This window comes from Hippopotamus amphibius, chromosome 2 (genome assembly GCF_030028045.1).
Source record: "Hippopotamus amphibius kiboko isolate mHipAmp2 chromosome 2, mHipAmp2.hap2, whole genome shotgun sequence".
Classification (NCBI taxonomy): domain Eukaryota; kingdom Metazoa; phylum Chordata; class Mammalia; order Artiodactyla; family Hippopotamidae; genus Hippopotamus; species Hippopotamus amphibius.
The window spans coordinates 128,776,366-128,800,790 of record NC_080187.1 but is presented as its reverse complement, the minus strand read 5'-3'; the positions used below and the strand labels follow the sequence as shown (position 1 = coordinate 128,800,790).

Here is a 24,425-nt window from a genome sequence, read left to right as displayed (position 1 = left end):
AAAAATAAAGCTACATGTGTCAATATGAAGAAACTTTAAAACATAATGTTTAGCATAAAAGGCAAAATGCAGAAGTACAATGAGTGAGATTTAAAAACATGCAGAACAACACTAAATACAGTATATGGATACTTATACAGATAGCAAAAATATAAAAATATGCATGAAAAAGAAACACCAAATTCAATACAGTGGTTACCTAGCAGGATGTGAAGAAGGAAATGGAAAACAGAAAGGTGCCATAAATAAATAAACTGTGGTATAGTCACATACACAGAAATCAGAACAAAAGATCCACAACTACCCACAACGTGGATGACTACCACAAACAATGCTAGGTGAGAAAAGCCAGAAATAGAAGAATACATAGTGGATCTTTCCATTTCTTCAAAGTACATAGTCACACAACACTACTCAACGGCTACATGTGATATTTGATGTATCTGAAAAAAGCAACAGATAAATTTAGCGAAATCCATTTTTAAAAAAAATTTTTTGGTCACACCACAAGGCTTGCAGGATCTTAGTGCCCCAACCAGGGACTGAACCTGCACCCTTGGCAGTGAAAGCACAGAGTCCTAATCATTGGACCACTAGGGAATTCCCCTAGTGAAAGCCATTAAATGGTATACTTAAGATCAGTGCACTGAATTATATGTAAAATTTAACCCACCAAAAAACCATAAACAAATACTGACCTCTATTATAGATGCTCAAGGGAAAAAACAGACATGAAGATGAAGTACTTATTTTTATAAAATGCAGAGGACAGAGAAAATGTTAAATTAGACTATGGAGATGTAATCATGAAAACTCAGACTGTGGGAAACTCTACAAGATAATACCTGTTTCCCAAACAACGATTTGCAAGGGGGAAAAAAAAAAGGAAAAAAAAAGAAAACGGTACTTCCCTGGTGGCACTGTGGATAAGACCCTGCACTCCCAATGCAGGTGGCCTGGGTTCGATCCCTGGCTAGGGAACTAGATCCCACATGCATCTCACAACTTAGAGTTCGCATGCCACAACTAAGGAGCTCACCTGCTGCAACTAAGACCCAGCACAACTAAATAAATGAATAAATATTGACAAATAAATAAATAAATATTGGTGGGGGGAAGAAAAGGAAAAACACAGAAAGAGAAATGGGGACCTACGCAGTAAAATAGATCTGAAAGACAGCTATTACCATGTATGAACCTTCCTTAGATCTGGATTACAAAACAACAACAACAACAACAACAAAACCGAACAGCAACAACAAATAGAAATAACCTGAAGGAACAAAAAAAGGATGCTATTTATAAGACAAATGGAAATGTGAACACTGATAATATTCATCACATAAACAATTACAGAATATTAAAAATTAAGAATGTTAAAAAAGCTTGAGGATGACTTTTTAAGATGTGATAATGGTACTATGGTAACCTTAACGACATATAATGGGACTTCCCTGGTGGTGCAGTGGTGAAGAATCCGCCTGCCAATGCAGAGGGTACGGAATCAATCCCTGGTCTGGGAAGATCCCACATGCTGTGGAGCAACTAAGCCCGTGAGCTACAACTACTGAGCCTGAGCTCTAGAGCCCATGAACCACAACTACTGAGCCTGCGTGCCTAGAGCCCATGCTCCAAGAGAGAAGCCACCACAGTGAGAAGCCTGCACACTGCAAGGAGAGTAGCCCCTGCTCCCCGCAACTAGAGAAAGATCATACATAGCAATGAAGACCCAATACAGCCAAAAATAAATAAAATTTAAAAAATATATATTTAAAGATACATAATTTATTACATTGATAAAATGATATGTCTAGGGAAAAAAGATGGTGGCGAAGTAGAGGGACGTGGAATGCATCCCTCTCCACAGATGCATTGGGAACGCACCAAAAGACGCAATAAATCCCACAGAGAACCAACTGAACACCAGCAGATGACCTTGGACACCAGAAAGTACCGCAAGGATCCCAACAGAACCGGTAGGGAGGCATCTACGATGGTTCAAAGAGGGTGAAGCGGCTGAACTGTGGCAGACGGAAGGGAGTGAGAAAACACGGAGGGTCCGCACCACTGCTCAGTGTTCCTGGACTGAGACATCGATTCACAGCTGAACAGAGGGTCCGGGAGTGGGAGCGTGGGAACCAGACAGCTGGTTCAGGGTGAGAACAATTGTTGCCAGTAAGGTGACGGACTGAGAGGACAGGAGGGAAGAGGTCCACGGCAAGGAGTGCCTGCCCCTGAGAGCTGCCCGGCCATGATGGCAGCTGGATGCTGCAGGCTCATGGGCAGGGGGGAGGAGCCGCGGGCATAGCCTCACTCTCTTTTGGCACCTGCAGTGGGCACTGAAGGGACCTCTGTGGGCCACCTAAGGCACTCAGGAATAACAGGGACCCTCAGGCCCTCGGGTGGGGCTAGCTTAAAACCCCTTGGAACGCCGGCAGCAGGGAGGTTGCCGAGAACAAAGAAGCCCGGAGAGAGGCCCAAATCTGAAACATTCTGTTTACACCTGAGCCATCCACGCCCCTCTGCAACAGGCACCTCCAAGTCCAACTGAAACGACAGAGCGCCACTGCTTACTCACTCCCAGGGGAAGGAGCCACTATTGTATTCTCTCCCTCCCCACACACCAACGCTTACAGACGAACAATAAAGGAAACTCTGCTGATCACAGAATAATACAAAAATCCCAAGGCAAGTAGAAGGACACTTACAGCTGAGACTCTAAAGAAACAGAAATATTAGTATCAATTCTATTGAACTGGTCCATTCTGGGATCAGTTCTGGTTTTTTTTTTTTAATTAATTACGACCTTAGTCCTAAGGGATCTACAAGTTTTATAACATATTTTTCATTCTATTTTTTATTCAATTTTTATTTTTAGCCTTTTTATATACTTCTATTTCCAGCTAAGTTTTAGGTAGTACAGACTATATATCTCTCCTACCTTCCTTTCATCTTTATCCTTCATACATTTCTATTCTTCTTTTTATTTACGTATTTCCAGGCATACTACGATCTTCTGTTCCCGTCTTCCAACCATTTTTAGATTATTTTATCTTAACATATAAACAACACTATCTCTGCTCAGACTCCTTGCTCTATTCTCCAGATGACACACCACCTTGGTATTTAATATTAGGTTTCTGTCTTTATCTTAGTTCTTAGTACAATTGTCTAATTTTATTCTGAGAATCTCCATTCTGTCTGGTAGTACTCTAGCTCTCTTTTATATTCGATTCTAGCTTTCAGTATCTCCCTGGATTTGTGTTTGTAGGTGTAAGGTGTTATTTGTTTGTTTGTTTTTGCTTTTGTTTCTGTTTTGTTCTGTTTTGGTTTTCAATTTCTGTTGGGTTTCTCTGAATATCTGATAGCATACTGGGGTTCTTCTGTCAGGTATTTCCAGAGCCTTATGTCCTAATGGATTCAGTAACTGTGTGTCTCATACAGGTATCTTTCCTAGACTTAGTATTTGTTTAACCCAACACTCGGACATTAGTCTGAGGCTTGGACAGTCTTCTATAAACCCCTCTATCGCCAGGACAAGCAACCTCAGAAGTTTGGACTACCATGAGGAAACAAAGAAACACCATGCAGACAAAAGAACAGGAAAAAAACCCACAAGACCAAATACATGAAGAGGAAATAGGAAAAATGCCTGAAAAAGAATTCAGAGGAATGATAGTAAAAATGATACAAAATCTCGATAACAAAGTAGAGAAAGTACAAGATACAGTTCATAAGAACTCAGAAAAATAAACAGCAATGGATAACAAAATAACTGAAATTAAAAATATTCTAGATGGTATAACCAGCAGAATGACTGAGACAGAAGAACGAATAAGTGAGTTGGAAGATAGAATGGGGGAAATAACTGCCACAGAGCAGGAAAAAGAAAAAAGAATAAAAAGAATGGAAGACAATCTCTGACACCTCAGTGATAACATTAAGCATACCAACATTCAAATCACAGGCATCCCAGAAGAAGAAAAAAGAAAAGGGTCTGAGAAAATATTTGAAGAGGTTATACTGGAAAACTTGCCCAACATGTGAAAGGAAATAATTAACCAAGTCCAAGAAGCACAGAGAGTCCGTACAGAATAAACCCAAGGAGAAATACTCCAAGGCACATATTAACCAAACTAACGACAATTAAACAGAAAGAAAAAATATTAAAAGCAGCAAGAGAAAAGCAACAAATAACATATAAGGGCAAACCCATAAGGATAACAGCTGATCTTTCTGCAGAAACTCTGCAGGCCAGAAGGGAATGGCAGGATATACTGAAAGTCCTGAAGGAGAAAAACCTACAGCCAATAATATTCTACCCAGCAAGAATCTCATTCAGATTCAATGGAGAAATCAAAAGCTTTCCAGACAAGCAAAAGTTAAGAGAATTCAGCACCACCAACCCAGCCTTACAACAAGTGCTAAAGGAACTTCTCTAAGTAGAAAACACAAGAAAAGGAAAACACCTACAAATACAAACCCAAAACAATTAAGAACATGGTAATCGGAACACACATGTCAATAATCACCTTAAATGTCAATGGATTAAATGCTCCAACCAAAAGACACAGAGTGGCTGAATGGATACAAAAACAAGACCCTTCTATATGCTGCCTACAAGAAACCCACTTCAGACCAAGGGATACATATAGACTGAAAGTAAAGGGATAGAAAAAGATATTCCATGCAAATGGAAGTCAACAGAAAGCTGGAGTAGCAATACTCATATCAGACAAATTAGACTTGAAAGTAAAAACTATTACAAGAGACAAGGAAGGACACTACATAATGATCAAGGGATCCATCCAAGAAGAACATATCACAATGGTAAATATCTATGCCCCCAACATAGGAGCACCTCAATACATAAGGCAAATGCTAACAGCCATAAAAGGGAAAATCAACAGTAACACAATAACAGTGGGAGTCTTGAACACCCCACTTACATCAATGGACAGATCATCCAAACAGAAAATAAATAAAGACACACAAGCTTTAAATGACACATTAGACCATCTCGACTTAATTGATACTTGTAGGACATTCCATCCAAAAACGACAGAATATACTTTCTTCTCAAGTGCACATGGAACATTCTCCAGGATAGATCACATCTTGGTTCACAAACCAAACCTTGGCAAATTCAAGAAAACTGAAATCATATCAAGCATCTTCTCAGACCACAACGCCATGAGACTAGATATCAATTACAGGAAAAAAACTGCAAAAAATACAATCACATGGAGGCTAAACAATTCATTATGAAACAACCAAGAAATCACTAAAGAAATCAAAGAGGAAATCAAGAAATATCTAGAAACAAAAGACAATGAAGACACAACAACCCAAAACCTATGGGATGCAGCAAAAGCAGTTCTAAGAAGGAAGTTTTTAGCAATACAGTACTACCTTAAGAAACAAGAAAAATATTGAATAAACAACCTAACCTTACACCTCAAGCAATTAGGAAAAGAAGAACAAAGAAACCCCAAAGTGAGCAGAAGGAAAGAAATCATAAAGATCAGAGCAGAAATAAATGAAAAAGAAAGGAAGGAAGCAATAGCAAAAATTAATAAAACTAAAAGCTGGTTCTTGGAGAAGATAAACAAAGTTGATAAACCATTAGCCAGACTCATCAGGAAAAAAAGGGAGATGATGCAAATCAACAGAATTAGAAATGAAAAAGGAGAAGTAACAACGGACACCTCAGAAATACAAAAGATCATGAGAGACTACTACAAGCAACTCTATGCCAATAAATTGGATAACCAGGAAGAAATGGATAAATTCTTAGAAAAATACAATCTTCCAAGACTGAACCAGGAAGAAATAGAAACTATGAACAGACCAATCACAAGTATGGAAATTGAGACTGTGATTAAAAATCTCCCAACACACAAAAGCCCAGGACCAGATGGATTCACAGGCGAATTCTATCAAACATTTAGAGAAGAGCTAACACCTAGCCTTCTCAAACTCTTCCAAAATATCGCAGAAGGAGGAACACTCTCAAACTCATTCTACGAGGCCACCATCACCCTGATACCAAAACCAGGCAAAGATGTCACAAAAAAAGAAAATTACAGACCAATATCACTGATGAATATAGATGCAAAAATCCTCAACAAAATACTAGCTAACAGACTCCAACAGCGCATTAAAAAAATCATACACCATGATCAAGTGGGGTTTATCCCTGGGATGCAAGGATTCTTCAATATACGAAAATCAATCAACGTGATACATCATATCAACAAATTGAAGGATAAAAACCATATGATCATCTCAAAAGATGAAGAAAAAGCTTTTGACAAAGTTCAACATCCATTTATGATAAACCTCTCCAAAAAATGGGCATAGAAGGAAACTACCTCAACATAATAAAAGCCATATGTGAGAAACCAAAAGCCAACATTGTTCTACATGGTGAAAAACTGAAAGAATTCCCTCTTAGAATAGGAACAAGACAAGGGTGTCCACTCTCACCATTACTATTCAACATAGTTTTGGAAGTGTTAGTCACAGCAATCAGAGAAGAAAATGAAATAAAAGGAATCCAAATTGGAAAAGAAGTAAATTTTTCACTCTTTGCAGATGACATGATAGTATACATAGAAAACCTGAAAGACTCTACCAGAAAACTGCTAGCACTAATTGATGAATTTAGTAAAGTAGCAGGATACAAAATTAATGCACAGAAATCTCTTGCATTCCTATACACTAACAACGGAAGAGCAGAAAGAGAAATTAAGGAAGCTCTCCCATTTACCATTGCAACAAAAAGAATAAAATACCTAGGAATAAACCTGCCTAAGGAGGCAAAAGATCTGTATGCAGAAAACTTTAAGACACTGATGAAAGCAATCAAAGACAACACGAACAGATGGAGAGACATACCATGTTCTTGGATTGGAAGAATCAACATTGTTTAAATGACTGTACTACCCAAAGCAATTTACAGATTCAATGCAATCCCGATCAAATTACCAATGGCATTTTTCACAGAAATAGAACAAGAAATCTTACGATTTGTATGGAAACACAAAAGACCCCGAATAGCCAAAGCAATCTTGAGAAAGAAAAATTGTGTTGGTGGAATCAGGCTTCCTGACTTCAAACTATACTACAAGGCCATAGTGATCAAGACAGTATGGTACTGGCACAAAAACAGAAAGGAAGATCAATGGAATAGAATAGAGAGAACTCAGAGGTAAGCCCAAACACATATGGGCACCTTATCTTTGACAAAGGAGACAAGAATATACAATGGAAAAAAGACAGCCTCTTCAATAAGTGGTGCTGGGAAAACTGGACAGCTACATGGAAAAGAATGAAATTAGAACACTTCCTAACACCATACACAAACTCAAAAGGGATTAAAGACCTAAATGTAAGGCCAGACACTATAAAACTCCTAGAGGAAAACATAGGCAGAACACTCTATGACATCCATCAAAGCAAGATCCTTTTTGAACCACCTCCTAGAATCATGGAAATAAAATTGAGAATAAACAAATGGGACCTCATAAAACTTAAAAGCTTTTGCACAGTGAAAGAAACCATAAACAAGACAAGAAGGCAACCCTCCGAATGGGAAAAAATAGTTGCTAAAGAAACAACGGACAAAGGATTAACCTCCAAAATATACAAACAGCTCCTGCAGCTTAATACCAAAACAACAAGTAACCCAATCCACAAATGGGCAGAAGACCTAAATAGACCTTTCTCCAAAGAAGACATACAGAAGGCCAATAAACACATGAAAAGATGTTCAACACCACTGATTATCAGAGAAATGCAAGTCAAAGCCACAATGAGGTATCACCTCACACCAATCAGAATGGCCATCATCACAAAATCTGGAAATAACAAATACTGGAGAGGGTGTGGAGAAAAGGGAACTCTCCTGAACTGTTGGTGAGAATGTAAGTTGGTACAGCCACTATGGAAAACAATTTGGAGGTTCCTTAAAAAACTACAAATAGAACTACCATATGATCCAGTAATCCCACTACGGGGCATATTCCCAGAGAGAACCATAATCCCAAAAGAAACATGTACCATAATGTTTATTGCAGCACTATTTACAATAGCCAGGACATGGAAGCAACCTAAATGCCCATCAACAAATGAATGGATAAAGAAGATGTGGCATATATATACAATAGAATATTACTCAGCTATAAAAAGGAATGAGATGGAGTTATATGTAATAAGGTGGATAGACCTAGAGTCTGTCATACAGAGTGAAGTAAGTCAGAAAGAGAAAGACAAATATTGTATGCTAACTCACATATACGGAATCTAAAAATGGTACTGATGAACTCAGTGACAAGACAAGAATAAGGACGCAGATGCAGAGAATGGACTGGAGATCTCGAGGTTTGGGGGGTGGGGGGTGAAGGGGAAGCTGAGACGAAGTGAGAGAGTAGCATAGACATATATATACTACCAACTGTAAAATAGATAGCCAGTGGGAAGTTACTGTATAACAAAGGGAGTTCAACTCAAGGATGGATGATGCCTTGGAGGACTGGGATGGGGAGGGTGGGGGGGATACGAGGGAGGGAGGGGACATGGGGATATGTGTATAAATACAGATGATTGACCTTGGTGTACCTCAAAAACTGGTACAAGAGTATAAAGCAATTATATTCCAATAAAAATAAATTAATTAATTTAAAAAAATGATATGTCTAAAATTTGCTTTTGAAAAAGGATCTGGAAGAAGTAAGTGGAGTGTGTAGATGTGGCAGCACTGGCCATAGAGATTACTGGGTATACATGATAGGACATGGGAGTTAATTATTCTGTTAATTATTCTGTCTACTTTTGTGTATGCTTGAAATTCTCCATGTTAAAATGTTTTTAAAAAGTAAGCAAATACAGCAATATATTAAGATTTGAAAAAGCTTAAGCCTTTGGTACTCAATAGTTAGCATATTATTCTCTACATTTTTACATGCTTAAAATACTTTAAAAACACATAATAACATGAGCAATACCATGGAAGGGTATTTAGAAGACAACAGGAATCATTATGCCCACCTCACAAGGATATGCAATGATCCAATGGGATGTTGAAAGCATTGTATAAGATGAAAAGTGCTTTTGAAATGCAAGTTTTAATAAAATGATTTCCAAATCTGAGCCATGAAATAAGAATTCCAAACAAATCAACGTCCTTTAAAAACAAAGAGGGTTAGATAAACTCAGAAATAAAAACACCCCCTGAATATACACACATGAGAACAGACAGTTCTTGTCTCTGAAGACTTACAGTCTTTACTCTCTGTGGATAAGGTAAAGCAGGACACTTTGTAAGCATCAGACAAGTTTAAACTCTTATACCAATGACAGCAAGCTATTCCATTCATCAAAGGAAAGAACGTAACACATTACCAATCGCAAATCAGATTTTCCTCCAAATACTTTTAACAAATACATGATATTACAAAGTCTCAGATGAGACATAAAAACACCCTAAGCAATAACCTTTATGAAACAGTGACTGGAGGAAAACAGAGCAGAGCTGGACTTATTAAACAAAGTGAGGCATAAAAATATGGTTAAAACAAGCAAAACTTATCACATTAAGACATCATTTACATCTCTCCGCAGGCTAACATTCCCCATTGAGACTAAATACCGTGATCACCGCAACCATTTAACTTCTGAATACATAACTTAATGCCCAATGACGTCTCGCATACCTTGTAATTCTGGTGAGATTCAAAGTTGGAAAGTGGAGTACTGCATGCAGTTGAGAAGGGCATGACTTTCACACCTCTGTAAACAAGGCCTTTATCATAGAGTTGTTTGAAGATCCACCTGGCAAGTAAAGAGACAGAACTTTACAATTACATAACCAAAATTCTGTTTTCCCAAATGCGAACATTTATGCCAGTTTCTGTTTGTAGGGTTTCTGACACCAAAGATGTGTAAACACAATGCCTGTCAACTGGTGAATAGCTGGTAAATTACAACAGATCAGTATCATGACATATTATGTAAACATTAAAAGTGCTAATATCCGTTGACAGGGAAAGATGTTCATGACTTGATGTTGACTGAGAAAAGCAATTGACACCATACTGTACAATGAGGTACAATTACATAAAACTGTACACACCAGTATACATATTTACATTTTTAGAGATGCTATAAATATAGATTTTCACCAATATGTTAACTATGGTTGGGATTTCAGACTTTTCATTTCTCTTAATAGTTTTCTGGTATACTGATTAAATTTCACTACAATGGACAGTTCTACAAAGGCAGTTTAAAAATTATAAACCACTGGGATTAGAATCAGATATCTCTTTTAGAGTCAGTCAAAAACTTTTATTAAACACTTAAACATGTTGCTCTAAGCTAAATGCAGCAAGACACTGCAAAACAGTCATCCTAGGTTCTCCTGTGGTGACTACTCATCTTTCCCAATTGGATGCCAGAATTCATTTGGTGGGAATCCTTACTTAATTCCGTTTTTATTAAACTCATTTTTATAGTTCGATTCCTATGTACTTGGCACAATAAATGAATTAAATGCACTCTCATTTGCTAAAATGCATTTTTTAAGAAAAACTCTGCATATATTTTCACGGTATTCCTTTGGCTTTGAAAAAAGCCTAAAAGGTGATATCATGTAAAAATTTTCCCAAGTTTAAACTCAATCTTAAATTATATACTCTGATGCAAGGACATCCACAGGAGAACAGAGAACAGTGTCAGATTCGACATCATGAGATCCAGATTCAAGCCTAGGAGCCACATAATTAGCTGAGTGATCTCAAGCAAGTCACAACTACTTGTCTTTAGCTCGGAGTCCTAACCCAATTCACAGGGCTTTCTGGATCATCTGGGAAAATTCATGTGGAAGTACATTATATACTCAAAAGCACCAACTCAGTCTAAATTATATCATTAAATTAATGTCATTTAAATGCAACTCCTACTATTTTTTTTTTATATTCACCCTAGGTCTATATGTGCCTTATTTATATGTCAACATGTTGCTTAGGAATAACTAACATTCTAATACCAAGAGGCTTTGAAAATGGTTTTCCCCCGATTCAAGTATGTTTTATGTAAACTAAGAAGTCTGATGTAGTGCTATATTGTCCAACATGGTAGCACTAGCCACGTGTGCTCATTTAAATTTATTAAAATTAGAAATTCAGTTTTTCGATCATACTAACCACATTTAAGTGCCAAACAGTCCTGATTTAGAGCATAAAGAGTATCTTCTTTTTCAGAAGTTTAACAGAAACCCTGTGTTTTAGAATGCCCAAATTATGAGAACTCCAACTACTCAGTAAAATGGGAAGTCCCACGTCCAAAGTTTCTGCCATGTCAGAGAATTTAATCAGCTTCCACCCTTGGGTACATGGGTCTGGAGACGCACCCACGGGGCACATCAGTGTCAGAGGGTCTGAGAACTGTCCCAAGGTATCTAGCTCCTCAAAGGCAAAGGCAGGTGCCAAGCATGTGCAACAGATCTCTCTCTCTTTATTTCTTTTTTGGCCGTGCTGTGCAGCATGCGGGATCTTTGTTCCCTGACCAGGGATTGAACCCATGCCCGCTGCATTGCGAGTGTACAGTCTTAATCACTGGATCACCAGGGAAGTCCTGATCCTGACTAACAGAAATGTAATCAGGTAGACAGGAAGACAGTAAGAAGCACAAGCACCTATAGCACAGTGCAAAAAAAAACAAACAAAAAACCTATATCCTAAAAAAGAGCTTTGCAACTCACTTGTAATCATGCATAATTTATCAAAAGTAGGACTTCCTCAAGGTCTGAGTTATGTACACAGGGCATTCTGCAACCACCCTAACTGTTTGCCCATTATCGATATGTAATGATTCTCAGACTACTATAGGAGGCTCAAGTTAAATCACCTATCAAGACTAGCATAGCGACAGTTGTCTTATAACAGTAAAAGGAAGCAAGTTTCATTCTGAAACCATTATGAAACGGTAACTGCATATACAACTTCTCTTAGTAAAAAATTCAAGTACACATCTCTTAGACGTAAGTCTTTCTAACAAAACCCATTCCTATAACCTAATTTTCCTAAAATTTGACCAAAAAACCTGTAACTGACATCGGGCCATTTACATTCTTCACTTATTTCACTTAGTGTGAATAATTATATGTTCTGTTACAGAAATACTAATGAAACTGATTACAAGTTGCTGCTCAATCTGCCAGGGCCATTATACTATATAACATATGGATAACCTCTCACCTTTCTAGAATGCAAAATTTACTAAATTCAAAAGTAAATCTAGTGGTGGAAGGGATGCATAGGTGGAGTACAGTGGAATTTTAGGGCAATGCAAATATTCTGTATGATACTAGAATTATGGATATATGTCATGTATTTGTCTAAATCCACAGAATGTACAAGAGTGAACCCTAATGTAAACTCTGGACTCTGGGTGATTATGATGTGTCAATTTAGGCTCATGAATTGTAACAAATGTACCACTCTGGTGGGGGATGCTGATAATAGAGGGGGCTACGTATGTGTGGAGGCACAGGGTATATGGGAAATCTCTGTAACCTCCTCTTTTACTTTTTTAGAGCATTTTTGGGTTCACAGCAAGATTAAGTCTTTAAAAACAAAACAAATCCATCCCCTAAGATTTCAAATAATTGTGGACCTGAAAAACAAGCTGATTCATGCTAGAGCATCTCTCTGCTAATTAACATAAAAAATAGCCATTATATTTCAACTAGAAATAAACTTACCAGACAGATTCCATGAATTGTGGATAGAGAGTTTTGTAGTCATTGTCAAAGTCAATCCATCGGCCAAGTCTGGTAATAGTAGACTTAAAAAATACGAATATTAGAGTTTTTAGACAACGGTATTTGTTATTGTATAGCAATTTGTTTTACTTCTATTATCACTACTTATGATGATTTTGGAAAAACAGAACAATCAATGGTTCAAGTAAATGTATATTGTAAACAACACATTATAAGGTTAAGTTTTTTTGGCATTCATCCTATATGTAGGTAACGTTATTTATAAGTATTAATATTCTTTTATAAAAGTCTACCAAAATTACCATTTGGCAAACACTGCAGGTCTAACTGTTGCTGGCATGAATCATCAATTGTTGCTAAAATTAATGAGTCACAGTATGATAAGAAACAGGGTACTTACTAATTACGAAGGAAAAACTACAACCATACAATGGAGAAACCTGACAGAATCACTTTAGTGAACAAACTTAACACCAATGAAACATATCAACATCATGGGCCTTCTGATATGACAGACTGAGAAGGGGATGATGTTACTTCTGTGGCATTCTTGCCAAAAACATATAATCTACACTGAACCATGAGGAAACATCAGACATTGAGGGACTTCCTACAAAAGAGCTGGTCTGTATTCTTTAAAAGTGAGAAAGCAATGAAAGACAAAAACTGAGGGAAGGTTTCAGACTGGAGGAGACTGAGGATGTGTGACAACTAAATGCAATCTGGCTCCTAGATTGGATCTTGCATCAGAAATAAAAATTAATGGGACAACCGGTTAAATCTGAATAAGGTGTATAATGTATCAATGTTAATTTCCCACTCTGGATAATTATACTACAGTTATTAAAGGTGTTAGCTTTTAGGAAGTGGGTGGTGGGTATAGAGGCTCTTCATACCATTTTTGGAAGAAGAAAAACAAAAACAAAAACAAAGCCCATATGTATATTATAATCACCAGAATTTCCCCCTATTGGTGACCAGGCAAGAAAGGTAGATTAAAGAAAGTCAGGTTAGGAGAAAACTGAGGAGCTTTGATTTTTAGGTTGATGAAATCAGATTTCATTCAACAATGAAGAAAAGTATTGAGCGTGAAGAGCACAATGAACAGTCTTGAGAAAAATAACTTGGCAGGCTAAGAGGAAAGAACATCAGCAAGAGACCAATCAGCAGATTGTTATACAAATGAAGACAATGGTAGGTGAGAGACTAGGTCTAGGAATGAAAAGAAATGTCTAGATAGGAGATACTAAGAGGCTTGATAGGATTTGACATTTAAATTGGTCATAATGATTGAAGTTTGAAGTCTGGTACCATTGACAGAAGAAGGAATTCTGAAGAACCACAAATTTGACAAAGTGCTAAGATGGAAGCAAAGATGGAAAAAAATAAAAGCCAGACTTTAGTTGTAGAGATATATTAACCTGAGAGCCAGGATGGAAAGTGGGAGCTGAGGAGCTTTGTTCCTAAGCACATCAGAATAAGAAAGCACAAGAGCTCGCCAGCACCTGACAGTTACTAAAATGTACCAGGTGTGGGAGCCCTATTACTAAGAGAAGCAGAGGCAAGAAGGGAGTCAATATAAAACAAAGAGTCCAAATGTGAATTGTTTTTTTAAACATCTGAACTTTTTTATTGCAACATTCAAGTTAGCACAGCATGATTCCTGTCATATACTGTGGGTAGGTAGATTAAATATGGAAGACCAATCAAACACACAGAAATCAGAAAAGAGAGGGTTCAGTTTAAGCTAACGGTTTAAGTAATGGAGTTGAAGATGGAAGCGAAATACTCCTTTAAAGAGGATGGTCAACCCCTCTTTTGTTACACTTTTGGGCACGTCATAAAAAAGCACAAAGGACCATAAAACATTTCAACCCCCATTTAAAAACTAGAGTTTCTTTTCCTTCTACTTAAAATAACCAAGCATACCTTCCACTCAGTAGAATATCGCATCACAATTGCTCGGCACTGACTGTTATACTCTGCAATCCCCAATTTGGCTACATCCTCTGGTCCTCTGATTCCCAGTGTCTTATCAATCTCATATTCCTGAAAATTTGCAATAAAACTGTTAACATCCCTGCCCTACGAAACAAATGAAATTCAACAAAACTAGAAAATAAAACATTAAAAAAAATTAGTTTTCAGAAAATCTACTGAGAAAACAAACTGTAAATATATTATAGAAATGAAGAAAGTCTGATTATAGTAAAAATGCATACTTTAACATATTATATAATGAAATCTAATGCTTATTAAAAATCAAAACATTATAAGGCTGGTGACTCAAACATACCACAGGTAAACCGTGACAATCCCATCCAAATCTTCTGTCAACATGAAACCCACTCTGGTGAGCATATCTTGTAACTATATCTTTAATTGTCCCTGCAAGTATATGTCCATAGTGAGGCAGTCCAGTTGCAAAAGGAGGTCCATCATAGAAGGTAAATCTAAAAGGTAATAAAAATACATTAAGTTACTTTAAAACAGCAAAAATTTAGGACAGCTTTATTCTATAGATAGCTCCTGTAACTGTAGAGCCTTCAGGGAGAAGAAAAGCTGTGAGGCTAGGAAACTTAGACAACTGATTAGGTATCTACTGGAGGCCCTGCCTTCAAAAGAGCTAATCATGACAGAGCTGGAGAGACCTGCATTGGACCATCCATCCTTCATTTATCAGTTCCGTGACATAAGGGAAATTATTCACCCTGATCCCGAGTTACTTAATATGTAAAACAGGGCAACAAACACCTATCATAGTTTTTGAGCACAGGAGACACATGATGAAAACAGTAATTAAAGAAAGGACTGGTCTTTAGGTGAATGAAGACTAGAGGCAGGAAGTACCCCAAGAGAAGGCTACTACACTACTAGCCTAAATGCTTAAATGACGGTGGTAGTAATGAGAAAAGTGGAAAGGAAGAGAGTGATATATAAATTCTATTTGGAAGACCTCTTAAACTGAACCTACCCTGGTAATTAAGAACTCATTCATTCAATATATATCTACTACTGAGATATAGAGAGAAGTAGGAGAATCTGGGAATACAATGTGAATAAAGAGTTTCTGCCATAATGGAACTCAGTGTAGGAAACGATTATTCTTAAAGACTACCTTTACCAAAGAAATTCACATACTTTGGCCTATGTTTTGATTGCTTTAAGCATTCCTGAAAACAATTAAAGTCGGACCAAAACTGCAAGATTTTCTCTTCTTCAGCAGGAAAATTGATGTTTTCTGGAACTTGTTGAACCATTTTGTTACTGCAAGAGAAATCAAATTTATTATTCTCAAAAGAGAAGTCTAGAAATAACAGAGTATCATGCATTAAAATAAATGTACCTATCATTAGCCATGATACTACATGGTACTTAAAAAAAATTACAGCTTTTTTTAAGGTGACATTAACATACCATAAAGTCCACCCTTTTAAAGTGTACAATTTGGGACGTCCCTCGTGGTCCAGTGGCTAAGACTCCGCTCCAAATGCAGGTGGCCCGGGTTCGATTCCTGGTCAGGGAACTAGATCCCACATACTGCAACTAAAGATCCCATGGACCACAACTTTAAAAAAAAAAAAAAAAAAACTGCATGCCGCGACTAAAAAAAGATCCCACATGCCGCAATGAAGATCCCACACTTGGCAACAAAGATCCTGCTGGCGCAGCCAAATAAATAAACAAATAAATATTAAAAAAAAATAAAGTGTACAATTCATTTTTTTAAATTTTATTTATTATTTTTTTGGGGGTACACCAAGTTTAATCATCTGTTTTTATACACATATCCCTGTATTCCCTCCCTTCCTTGACTCCCCCCCACTCGAGTCCCCCCCACCCTCCCTGCCCCAGTCCTCTAAGGCATCTTCCATCCTGGAGTTGGACTCCCTTTGTTATACAACAACTTCCCACTGACTATCTATATTACAGTTGGTAGTATATATATGTCTGTGCTACTCTCTCGCTTCATCTCAATTCATTTTTAACATTTTTTTTTAAAGTATATTCACAAGGTTGGGCAACCACTACCACTCTCTAATTCCAGAACATTTTCATCACTATTCCCTCTTCTGCCCTCCAAAAACCTGTACACATTAGCAGTCACTCTATTCTCCTCTTCCCCAGCCTCCTGGTGACCATTAATCTTCCTACCTCTCTAGATTTTCCTACTCTGGACATTTCACATAAATGAAATTATGTATATATAGCCTATTGTGTCTGGCTTCTTACAATTATGTTTTCGAGGTTCATTCGTGTTGTAATATGTACTGACACTTCATTGCTTTTCATGGCTGAACAATACCTCATTGTATGCATATGCCACTTCAGTTCACAGACATTAGCATTGTTTCCACTTTTGGACAGCGCTGTTATGAATATGCATGTATAAGTTTTTATGTGGACATATGTTTTCAGCTTTCTTAGGTAAATACCTAGGAGTACCACTGTAGGGTAATATGGTAACTGTGTTTAACTTTTTGAGAAACTGCCAAGGTGTTTTCCAAAGCTGCTGTGTCATTTTACATTCTCCCAGCAGAGAATGAGATTCCAGTTTTTCTACATCCTCATTCCTTACTGTCCATCTGTGGATTACAGGAAATCCTAGAGGGTGTAAAGTGGCACCTCACTGTGGTTTTGACTTTCATTTCCCTAATGATTAGTGATGTTGAGCTTACTGGCCATTTTATACCTTCTCTGGAGAAATGTCTGTCTATTCACCCTCTGCCCATTGTTTAATTGGGTTCTCTTTTTACTGTTGAGTTGTAAGAGTTCTTTATATAATCTAGACAAAATCCCATTATCAGTTACGAGATTTGCAAAAAAATTTTTCCCATTCCATGGCTTGTTTCTTATTTTCTTTATGGTATATTCTTTGAAGCACAAACACTTTTAATTTTGGTAAAGTGCAGCTTAATTATTAGCTTTGCTTCTTGAACTTTTGGTGTCATATCTAGGAAACCACTACAGACAACAAGGTTGTGAAGTTTCAGCTCTTATATTTAGGCCACTGATACATCTTGAGTTATTTTTGTATAAGGTATGAAGTAGAAATATATGGTACTTTTACATTTATTTCAAAATTTGTGTCCAATTCACACTCTTTACTTATTCTTCAACTACAGTATAACATTTAGTAATTGCAGACAACATGCTTTAAAAAAAAAAAAAAGAAAGAAAGAAAAGAAAATCTTGGCTATTTTATCTAATGACACTAAAAATTCATTAATAATCTGAAAAAATAAATCTCAAAGTAGGTAAAGATTCTTATCTACATTCACAAGACAGAAAGCACTTCTGTTGAATCAACCTAATCTTTTTGAGGAAAACAGGCAAAACCAAAAATAAATTTTAAAGTTAAAAAGATGAGAATCACATTCAAATAATCCCTAGCTCATTCTAATTTTACATTTTATCACTTCTGTTGCTTACTCATGATTTTTGTAAAGGACAAACTTTATATCTCTCTGATTTAGTGCCTAGTGAGAGAAGTCTTAAAGTGTCTTTTTCAGAAGTTTGTTAATAACCTCCTTCAGAAACACTTGATCAGCCCGGGCTTAACTATCTAGTGAGCATCCTCGAGCCCATTCCTCCTCAAAGCCTATTTATTCTCACTTTATATTCTAATAAGGTTGGTGACCAGATTTCCAAGCCAAAATCAGATTAGAAGGGGACAGGATTGCTAATAATGAGAAAACAACAGAGAAGGTGGAAAACCTTAAGAGCTCAAGAACTATAACAGTCTGGGATAATTGACTCTAGGAGCAAAGAGACATATACTTCAACCAATTCTGAAAACATCAAAGCCTGAGTGTAGCAATTGACCCAAGCCATCAAATAAGTTATTTTTATAAAAAATAAATCTATGTACAAAAAGCAATGCTAGAAATTATGGAATTTCAGAGACAAATATAGTCCAAACTCTGTTAACTCATTTCTGTTCTATTTTATTTGACAGAGAATGTGAAGAGACTAACCAAAAGATTAACCATGAAATGGCAAAAACATAAATTGATTAAAAATACAATTAGGGGATCAAAAAATTATATGGAAATTCAGGATCAGGAAAAATTTAAATCACACAGCTCCTATGCTCTTATCAATTAGCAACACTGATTCAAATATGACTGTGAGCTTCCTAGCAGCCAAGACAAGGGTAAAAAGTCAAAAGGATATCAATTTTGCACGCAAGTGAAAAATCTGTAAAAAATGAGACTTATGCCACCGAGGTCTGAGTCACACATGGAAATGAGTGATCTGTTTACATTTTTAACATCAGTTTGTTACAAGCAGTGTCTCTCCTTTTCTCCCCGTGTCATTTATTTCTGAGATGTGAGAGTGCCTTTGAGTTTTATATAGGAAAAAAATAAGGAAAGAACAGGTGGGCCATTTAACTCAACTATCCATTTCTGATTAGAGTGCGCCATTAAATGTTACTAAATAGAAGCTGAAAGGCATTTTGGATCTTCAGTTCTTCTTACAACCTCCAGCCTTTCAAGGATGGAGAGAGGTGTTAGTCTAGTACGAGTCCTACTGGCTCAGTGACAACCTTGTTAGAGGCCAACTGAAACTTAAGGGGTTACATCTGAAGACTAACAGATCTTTAGATATCAACATATTTATTTCTGTCACCCCTGTTTGTCAAGGCTAGTCCTATGATTGCCAGCATCTATGGGGGTTGATTAGAACAGACCCACCAGCCCCATCTCGGACTGAGGAGTCCAAACCTGCTTTTTAACAAGATCCTAGGGGATTAGCATGCACTCAAAATTTTAAGTCATTCTCTTAAACTGTTCTGACCATTATTCTGGAATAGCTCTCTGAACTTTATTTATTTATTTATTTATTTGAGAAAACGAGATTTAAGCTTTCTGTGAAGACGGCTTTTAACTTTTACAAAATTTCCTAGAGAGCCTCTACTCCTCCACTGACTAAGAACTACTTCACTATTAGGCCAAACACAAAGACCCTATGTAATGGCATTGACTGTTCCAGGAAGAGCCATGTATCAGTGACCGGGCTATGGTGGCTGCTGAGGAGAAACGGCCCCCATGCATAAATCACAGGATTGCTCTGGCCCCTCACATCCACTGGAGAGCTGTACCTGCACAACAGCATCCAGTAACCACAGGGCTCTTGGGGGAAAGGGGGAGCAGAAAGAGGAGGGAGATTAACCTTACGAAGTCACACTCAGGGAAGCAATCTCCTCTTCTTCCCTTTAACTATAATCCAAGGCCTCCACTATCTTCCTTATTTCATGACTCCTTCAGACCTCTTTAGCCTCAACTTCCTGTTCAGGAATTTCTAGATACTCTCCTTGACTTTTACTTGTATTTACCTCAACAGATCTTGGAAAAGCATACCAAAAACATTTTTGTTTAAAATAAACCTCATGATCTTCCTTGCCGCACCTGTTCCCATTTAATTCCACTGTGCTAGCAGTTCCACTATTCCTTCCCATTACCTGAAATTTCTGAGTCACCCTTAATACTACCAGATGATCCCCACATCCAACTGATCACCAAGTTACGTGGGTTTGACTTCTAAGTCTATTTCTCTATTCCCTCTTCCTCATTCCCAGGTCTTCATAACCCGTTACATTAAGTCAAATTTAACCCAAGGCAGGGGGTCCAACTCCAGCCTTTTGACAGACTACTCATATCCTGTTAACATATAACCCAGAGATATACTTACACAAATGTATAAAATATGTACAAAAATATCAACTGAAGCATTTCTATAGGCAAACATCTGAAAACAACTTAAATATCTAGGAATAGATAACAAGCTAAAATAAATTATGGTACATCAATACCATGCAGACATTAAAAACAATAAGTCATAAATCATCATATATATATTCCTTATATATACTGAAAAAGAAAAACAGCAAGTCACAAAGCAATTTATATAATATTTTCAAGAGATTAAAAATATAAATACATAAAGCCTATGTTTAAGTAACTGTGTATTTAATTCAGAAGGCTACCCACCAAACTTAACAATGGCTACCACCAGAGAACAGAATTAGACAAGGAAGGTGTGAAACAACAGATTTTCATTTACTTATTACTATTGTTTTGTTTTGAGTATGTAGTAATTTGACCATAAAAAATTTAAAAAGAAAAAGAAAAATAAATAGTATACATACTACATACCACCTTCCTAATGGAAAAGTTCTGAAAGTATCACTTCTGTATTAAAAAAATAACCAAAAAACAATGGTTCCTCACTCCCAATGGTTTCTGTACAGACTTTTCAGTGGGACACCATGATCTTACCCACAATTACTACTTCTGACCTTACAAAACTCAAGGTCCAACTACATCACTTTCTTGGACACTGCTGAGAAACAAAACTGCTTTGCTGACATACTGCTTTCCTGCTTCAGGCCCTTTCTCCAAACACTACAGCACTACGTAGCTTAAATGTACGCTCCTCTACGAGGCTTTTACCAATCTCCCTTTTTCAAAACTAATATCCCCTTCCCCAGAATCTGTTCCTCTCCTACACATCATGGTTTATTTGTATTGCATGTCCCATGTCTCTCCAATTCAACTGTAAACTTGTTGCTGGCAAAAGCATTTTACCATTTAACCTCTATCTTATCATGTGCTTACACATGGTAGGTGCTCAAAAATGTTTGAACGAATCCCTCTGTCAGCATGTCTAGTTTCCATCAGTGATACTCCTTCACCTGCCTTTCCAGTCTATTCCACTGCATGAGCTCCTCTCGGCAAGGATAATGGTAAAGATGGCTGGCTTTGGAATTTGACAGTTTTGGTCCCACAACTTAGTATGTGACTTATAGGAAAAGTTACTCAACCTTTAAACCTCAATTCTGCCATCTGTAAAATAAAGTTGGTAAATACTCACAATGCTAATTTAACATTAAGTGAAATAACGGCTATCACAGCAATCACATGTCATCTATGGAAACTATTATCATTATTTCTTTGTCCACAAATTCTACTCTATTGCCTTTGCCCAGCCCCTATATCATCTTTCCAAAAACATTTAAAGAGTGCAATCTACATTTAGCTGCCTTCTCTTCCTTATAATTCACTCTTTAATCACTTATGAAGAGGATATATTGTCGACCATTTTACTGATAATTTACTTTTTAAAAGTTCATCATATTACTAGAAATGCATAAATCAACTGCTTTGCCTCTAGTTTCATACTTCCTGACCTCTCTGCAACACCTGAATGAATGCTAAAAGTAACACTGTCCCACCTAATAAAAAACTCATCCTCCCTTCTGGATTCATTTCAAACATCACTTCATTCACGAAGAAAACCATAAATTCAAGAGGCTGGAAGCGAAGCGTCATCTCCCACTTGCTCCTCACATGAAGCTGCAGTGACTGCAGCAACTCCCCATCTCCTGAATCACACACATTTTAAAACCCTACTATGCATTACACTACGGTCCCCTGCACCACATCCCCAAGCTCCAACTTATCTATCTTCAAGGCCCCAAACCCACTGCAGTTCTTGAGCAGCCTTCTCCTGCTCCCACCGTCTTCCTCCTCTGTGCACTTGGAATCCTGTATTATTAGACTCTGCCAAAACCGAGGACGGGGGACTCTGCTTACTTCCCTCTAACCCCAGGAACCCAGCAATAAATGCCCATTCATGGGAGTCTGACTTGATTCGTTCTGATGAATACCTAGACTTTCAATTAATTTCGTCACCTTCGGAACTTCTCCAGTAAGCTCGATCACAGCAAATTCTCAGAACCACCCAACGGTTTAAGTGTTACCAAAATCCCAGGCTGATGCTGAGGAACTTCCAAAGGTTCTAATCCTCGGCCCGACAGGCAAGCCAGGACTGGTACCTGGTTCTGAGTTCTTTCTCCCACTTAGACTGCCTCCCAATCTTTTCCTTGGAAAAAGATATGCACGTAACGAACCCACAGCCCCCCAAAAAAATTAAAAAAAAAAAAAATTTCTGTACCCGAGGGGGCCGTGGATCCCAGTGGGCAGGAAGGGTCGTACCTGAGGAGCCCCGCGGGCGAAATGGGGAGTATCTGAGAGGCCCGGCGAGGAGGACCGGGTATGCCTGAGGGGCCTCCGAGCCTGCGTACCTGGGAAGACCCAGCGTCCACGCCTTGGTCGGGAGGCCTGGGGTGATGCAACACCAGACAGCGTGAGGCTAAGAGGAAGGGGCCTGGTTTGCACCGGCCAATCAGCGCCCGTCGTTTGACACCCGTCAACAAGACAGGGGCCAATTGGCCGTGTGGGGCCCCGGTCCCGCCCACCCGACCGTGCCCTGCGGTGTGCGCTGGGAAGGCGGAGGGGCGGCGGCGCACTGCGCCCTTCACGGAGCTAGGGTGACAGTGGCGGGCACGACCATTTTGTGGCCTGACTGGGAGGGGCGCAGAGAGGCAGATGATGTGCCTCCTGACTGGGCGCTGTTACACAGGTGTTCACCTCACTGTACGGGACGTAAGTGCAATTCACCAAAGGTAAACCAAATCCAGCGATGCACTGTCTGTAATTATGCGCAGTAATTGTGCTTTGGGGCCGCGAGTGCACAGTCTCGCGGCTGCTTCACCCGGTGACAGATAAGGAGAGCATCCTTAGGCACCGGGGCTGTTTTTTAGTGTAGTGGAGACCTGCACCAAACCACCTTGGAGTCTGCAAAAAAGCGGAGTCCTGGGGCACGGACTAGGCCTACTGAGTCTATGGAGGTGAGTTACAAAAACATGCATTTGAACACGCATCCTGATAATTCTGCTGCACACGCCTATCTGAAGACACCCTCCTGTTTCTCGGAAATGCAGAGGCCACAGGACGGTCTGAGAGGAGCTGAGACACTGCTCAGTGGTGTTCACGGAAACCTCTCCTGTGTCCTTCAGTGCCACCTCCAGAGTTCTCATGAATTTTACTGCAGAAATTATGGTAAACAGCCATGTGGAGAGAGAACAAAAAGGAAGGAGATGCCTGACAACCAGCTTTAGAATTATTGCATCTTAATGTTTCCTGTATTGAAAACAAAGTTATTTGCATATTAGTCTGCTTACTTACATATTTATTATCACTGCTCTGAGTCTGAGGATCTGCTGGTTGAAAACCAAAGGGAATCCAGAGCCATGCAAAGGACAGTAGACCTCAGCATTGGCACCAGAGACTGAAGGAAATTTTAGCCCTTGGCAAATTGAGAGTGATTCTGTATGTAACTGCTTAGTGTATCCAATAGAAGGATAGAAAAAAACCTGATGTGACTGAGAATATGTATAAGGCATTCCTTGATAAATTTAAGAACATTTTGATAGTCTGTGTAGCATTCATTCAAGTCATATATGGTTTAGGAACAACTAAAGGGATTAGAGTAAGGGGTTTTACATCCTTGCCCAAAGGGGTAACTCTCCATTCAATAACTTAACTTACTTGAACACATATATTTAGTAGTGTGTCTTTACCTTATTAACTAAAACTATTTGGAATGTGTTTTCATTTTCACATTCCTCAAGTTGCCACCTTGTTCAGTTTTTTTTTTTTTTTAATATTTTGGCTGTGTTGGGTCTTTGTTGCTGTGCACTGGCTTTCTCTAGCTGTGGAGAGCAGGGGCTACCCTTCATTGCAGTGCATGGGCTTCTCATGGTGGTGGCTTCTCTTGCTGTGGAGCATGT

General features: G+C 38.2%; 1 protein-coding gene and 1 non-coding gene across 6 annotated transcripts in view; both read right to left on the bottom strand.

The window, feature by feature from the left end:
* The window catches only part of IARS1 (isoleucyl-tRNA synthetase 1), a 103,853-nt gene extending 80,927 nt beyond the window's left edge, over positions 1-22,926 (bottom strand). The window contains exons 1-7 of one of the 5 annotated variants that reach the window (XM_057719919.1): positions 22,789-22,926; positions 16,205-16,355; positions 15,929-16,054; positions 15,084-15,240; positions 14,717-14,836; positions 12,767-12,849; positions 9,717-9,834 (exon numbers count right to left, since the gene is read on the bottom strand). In XM_057719919.1, the coding sequence (XP_057575902.1) occupies positions 9,717-9,834; positions 12,767-12,849; positions 14,717-14,836; positions 15,084-15,240; positions 15,929-16,047 (597 nt within the window). In that variant the 5' untranslated portion in view covers positions 16,048-16,054; positions 16,205-16,355; positions 22,789-22,926. Of the gene's footprint in view, positions 1-9,716; positions 9,835-12,766; positions 12,850-14,716; positions 14,837-15,083; positions 15,241-15,928; positions 16,055-16,204; positions 16,450-22,788 lie in introns of all 5 variants that reach the window. The other 4 variants (XM_057719917.1, XM_057719920.1, XM_057719921.1 and 1 more) reach the window with 4 other exon arrangements.
* LOC130847274 (small nucleolar RNA SNORA84) lies at positions 19,790-19,922 on the bottom strand. The gene has a single exon (XR_009052055.1). It is a non-coding gene; the product is annotated as a small nucleolar RNA SNORA84 (small nucleolar RNA).
* Positions 22,927-24,425: the final 1,499 nt, after the last annotated feature.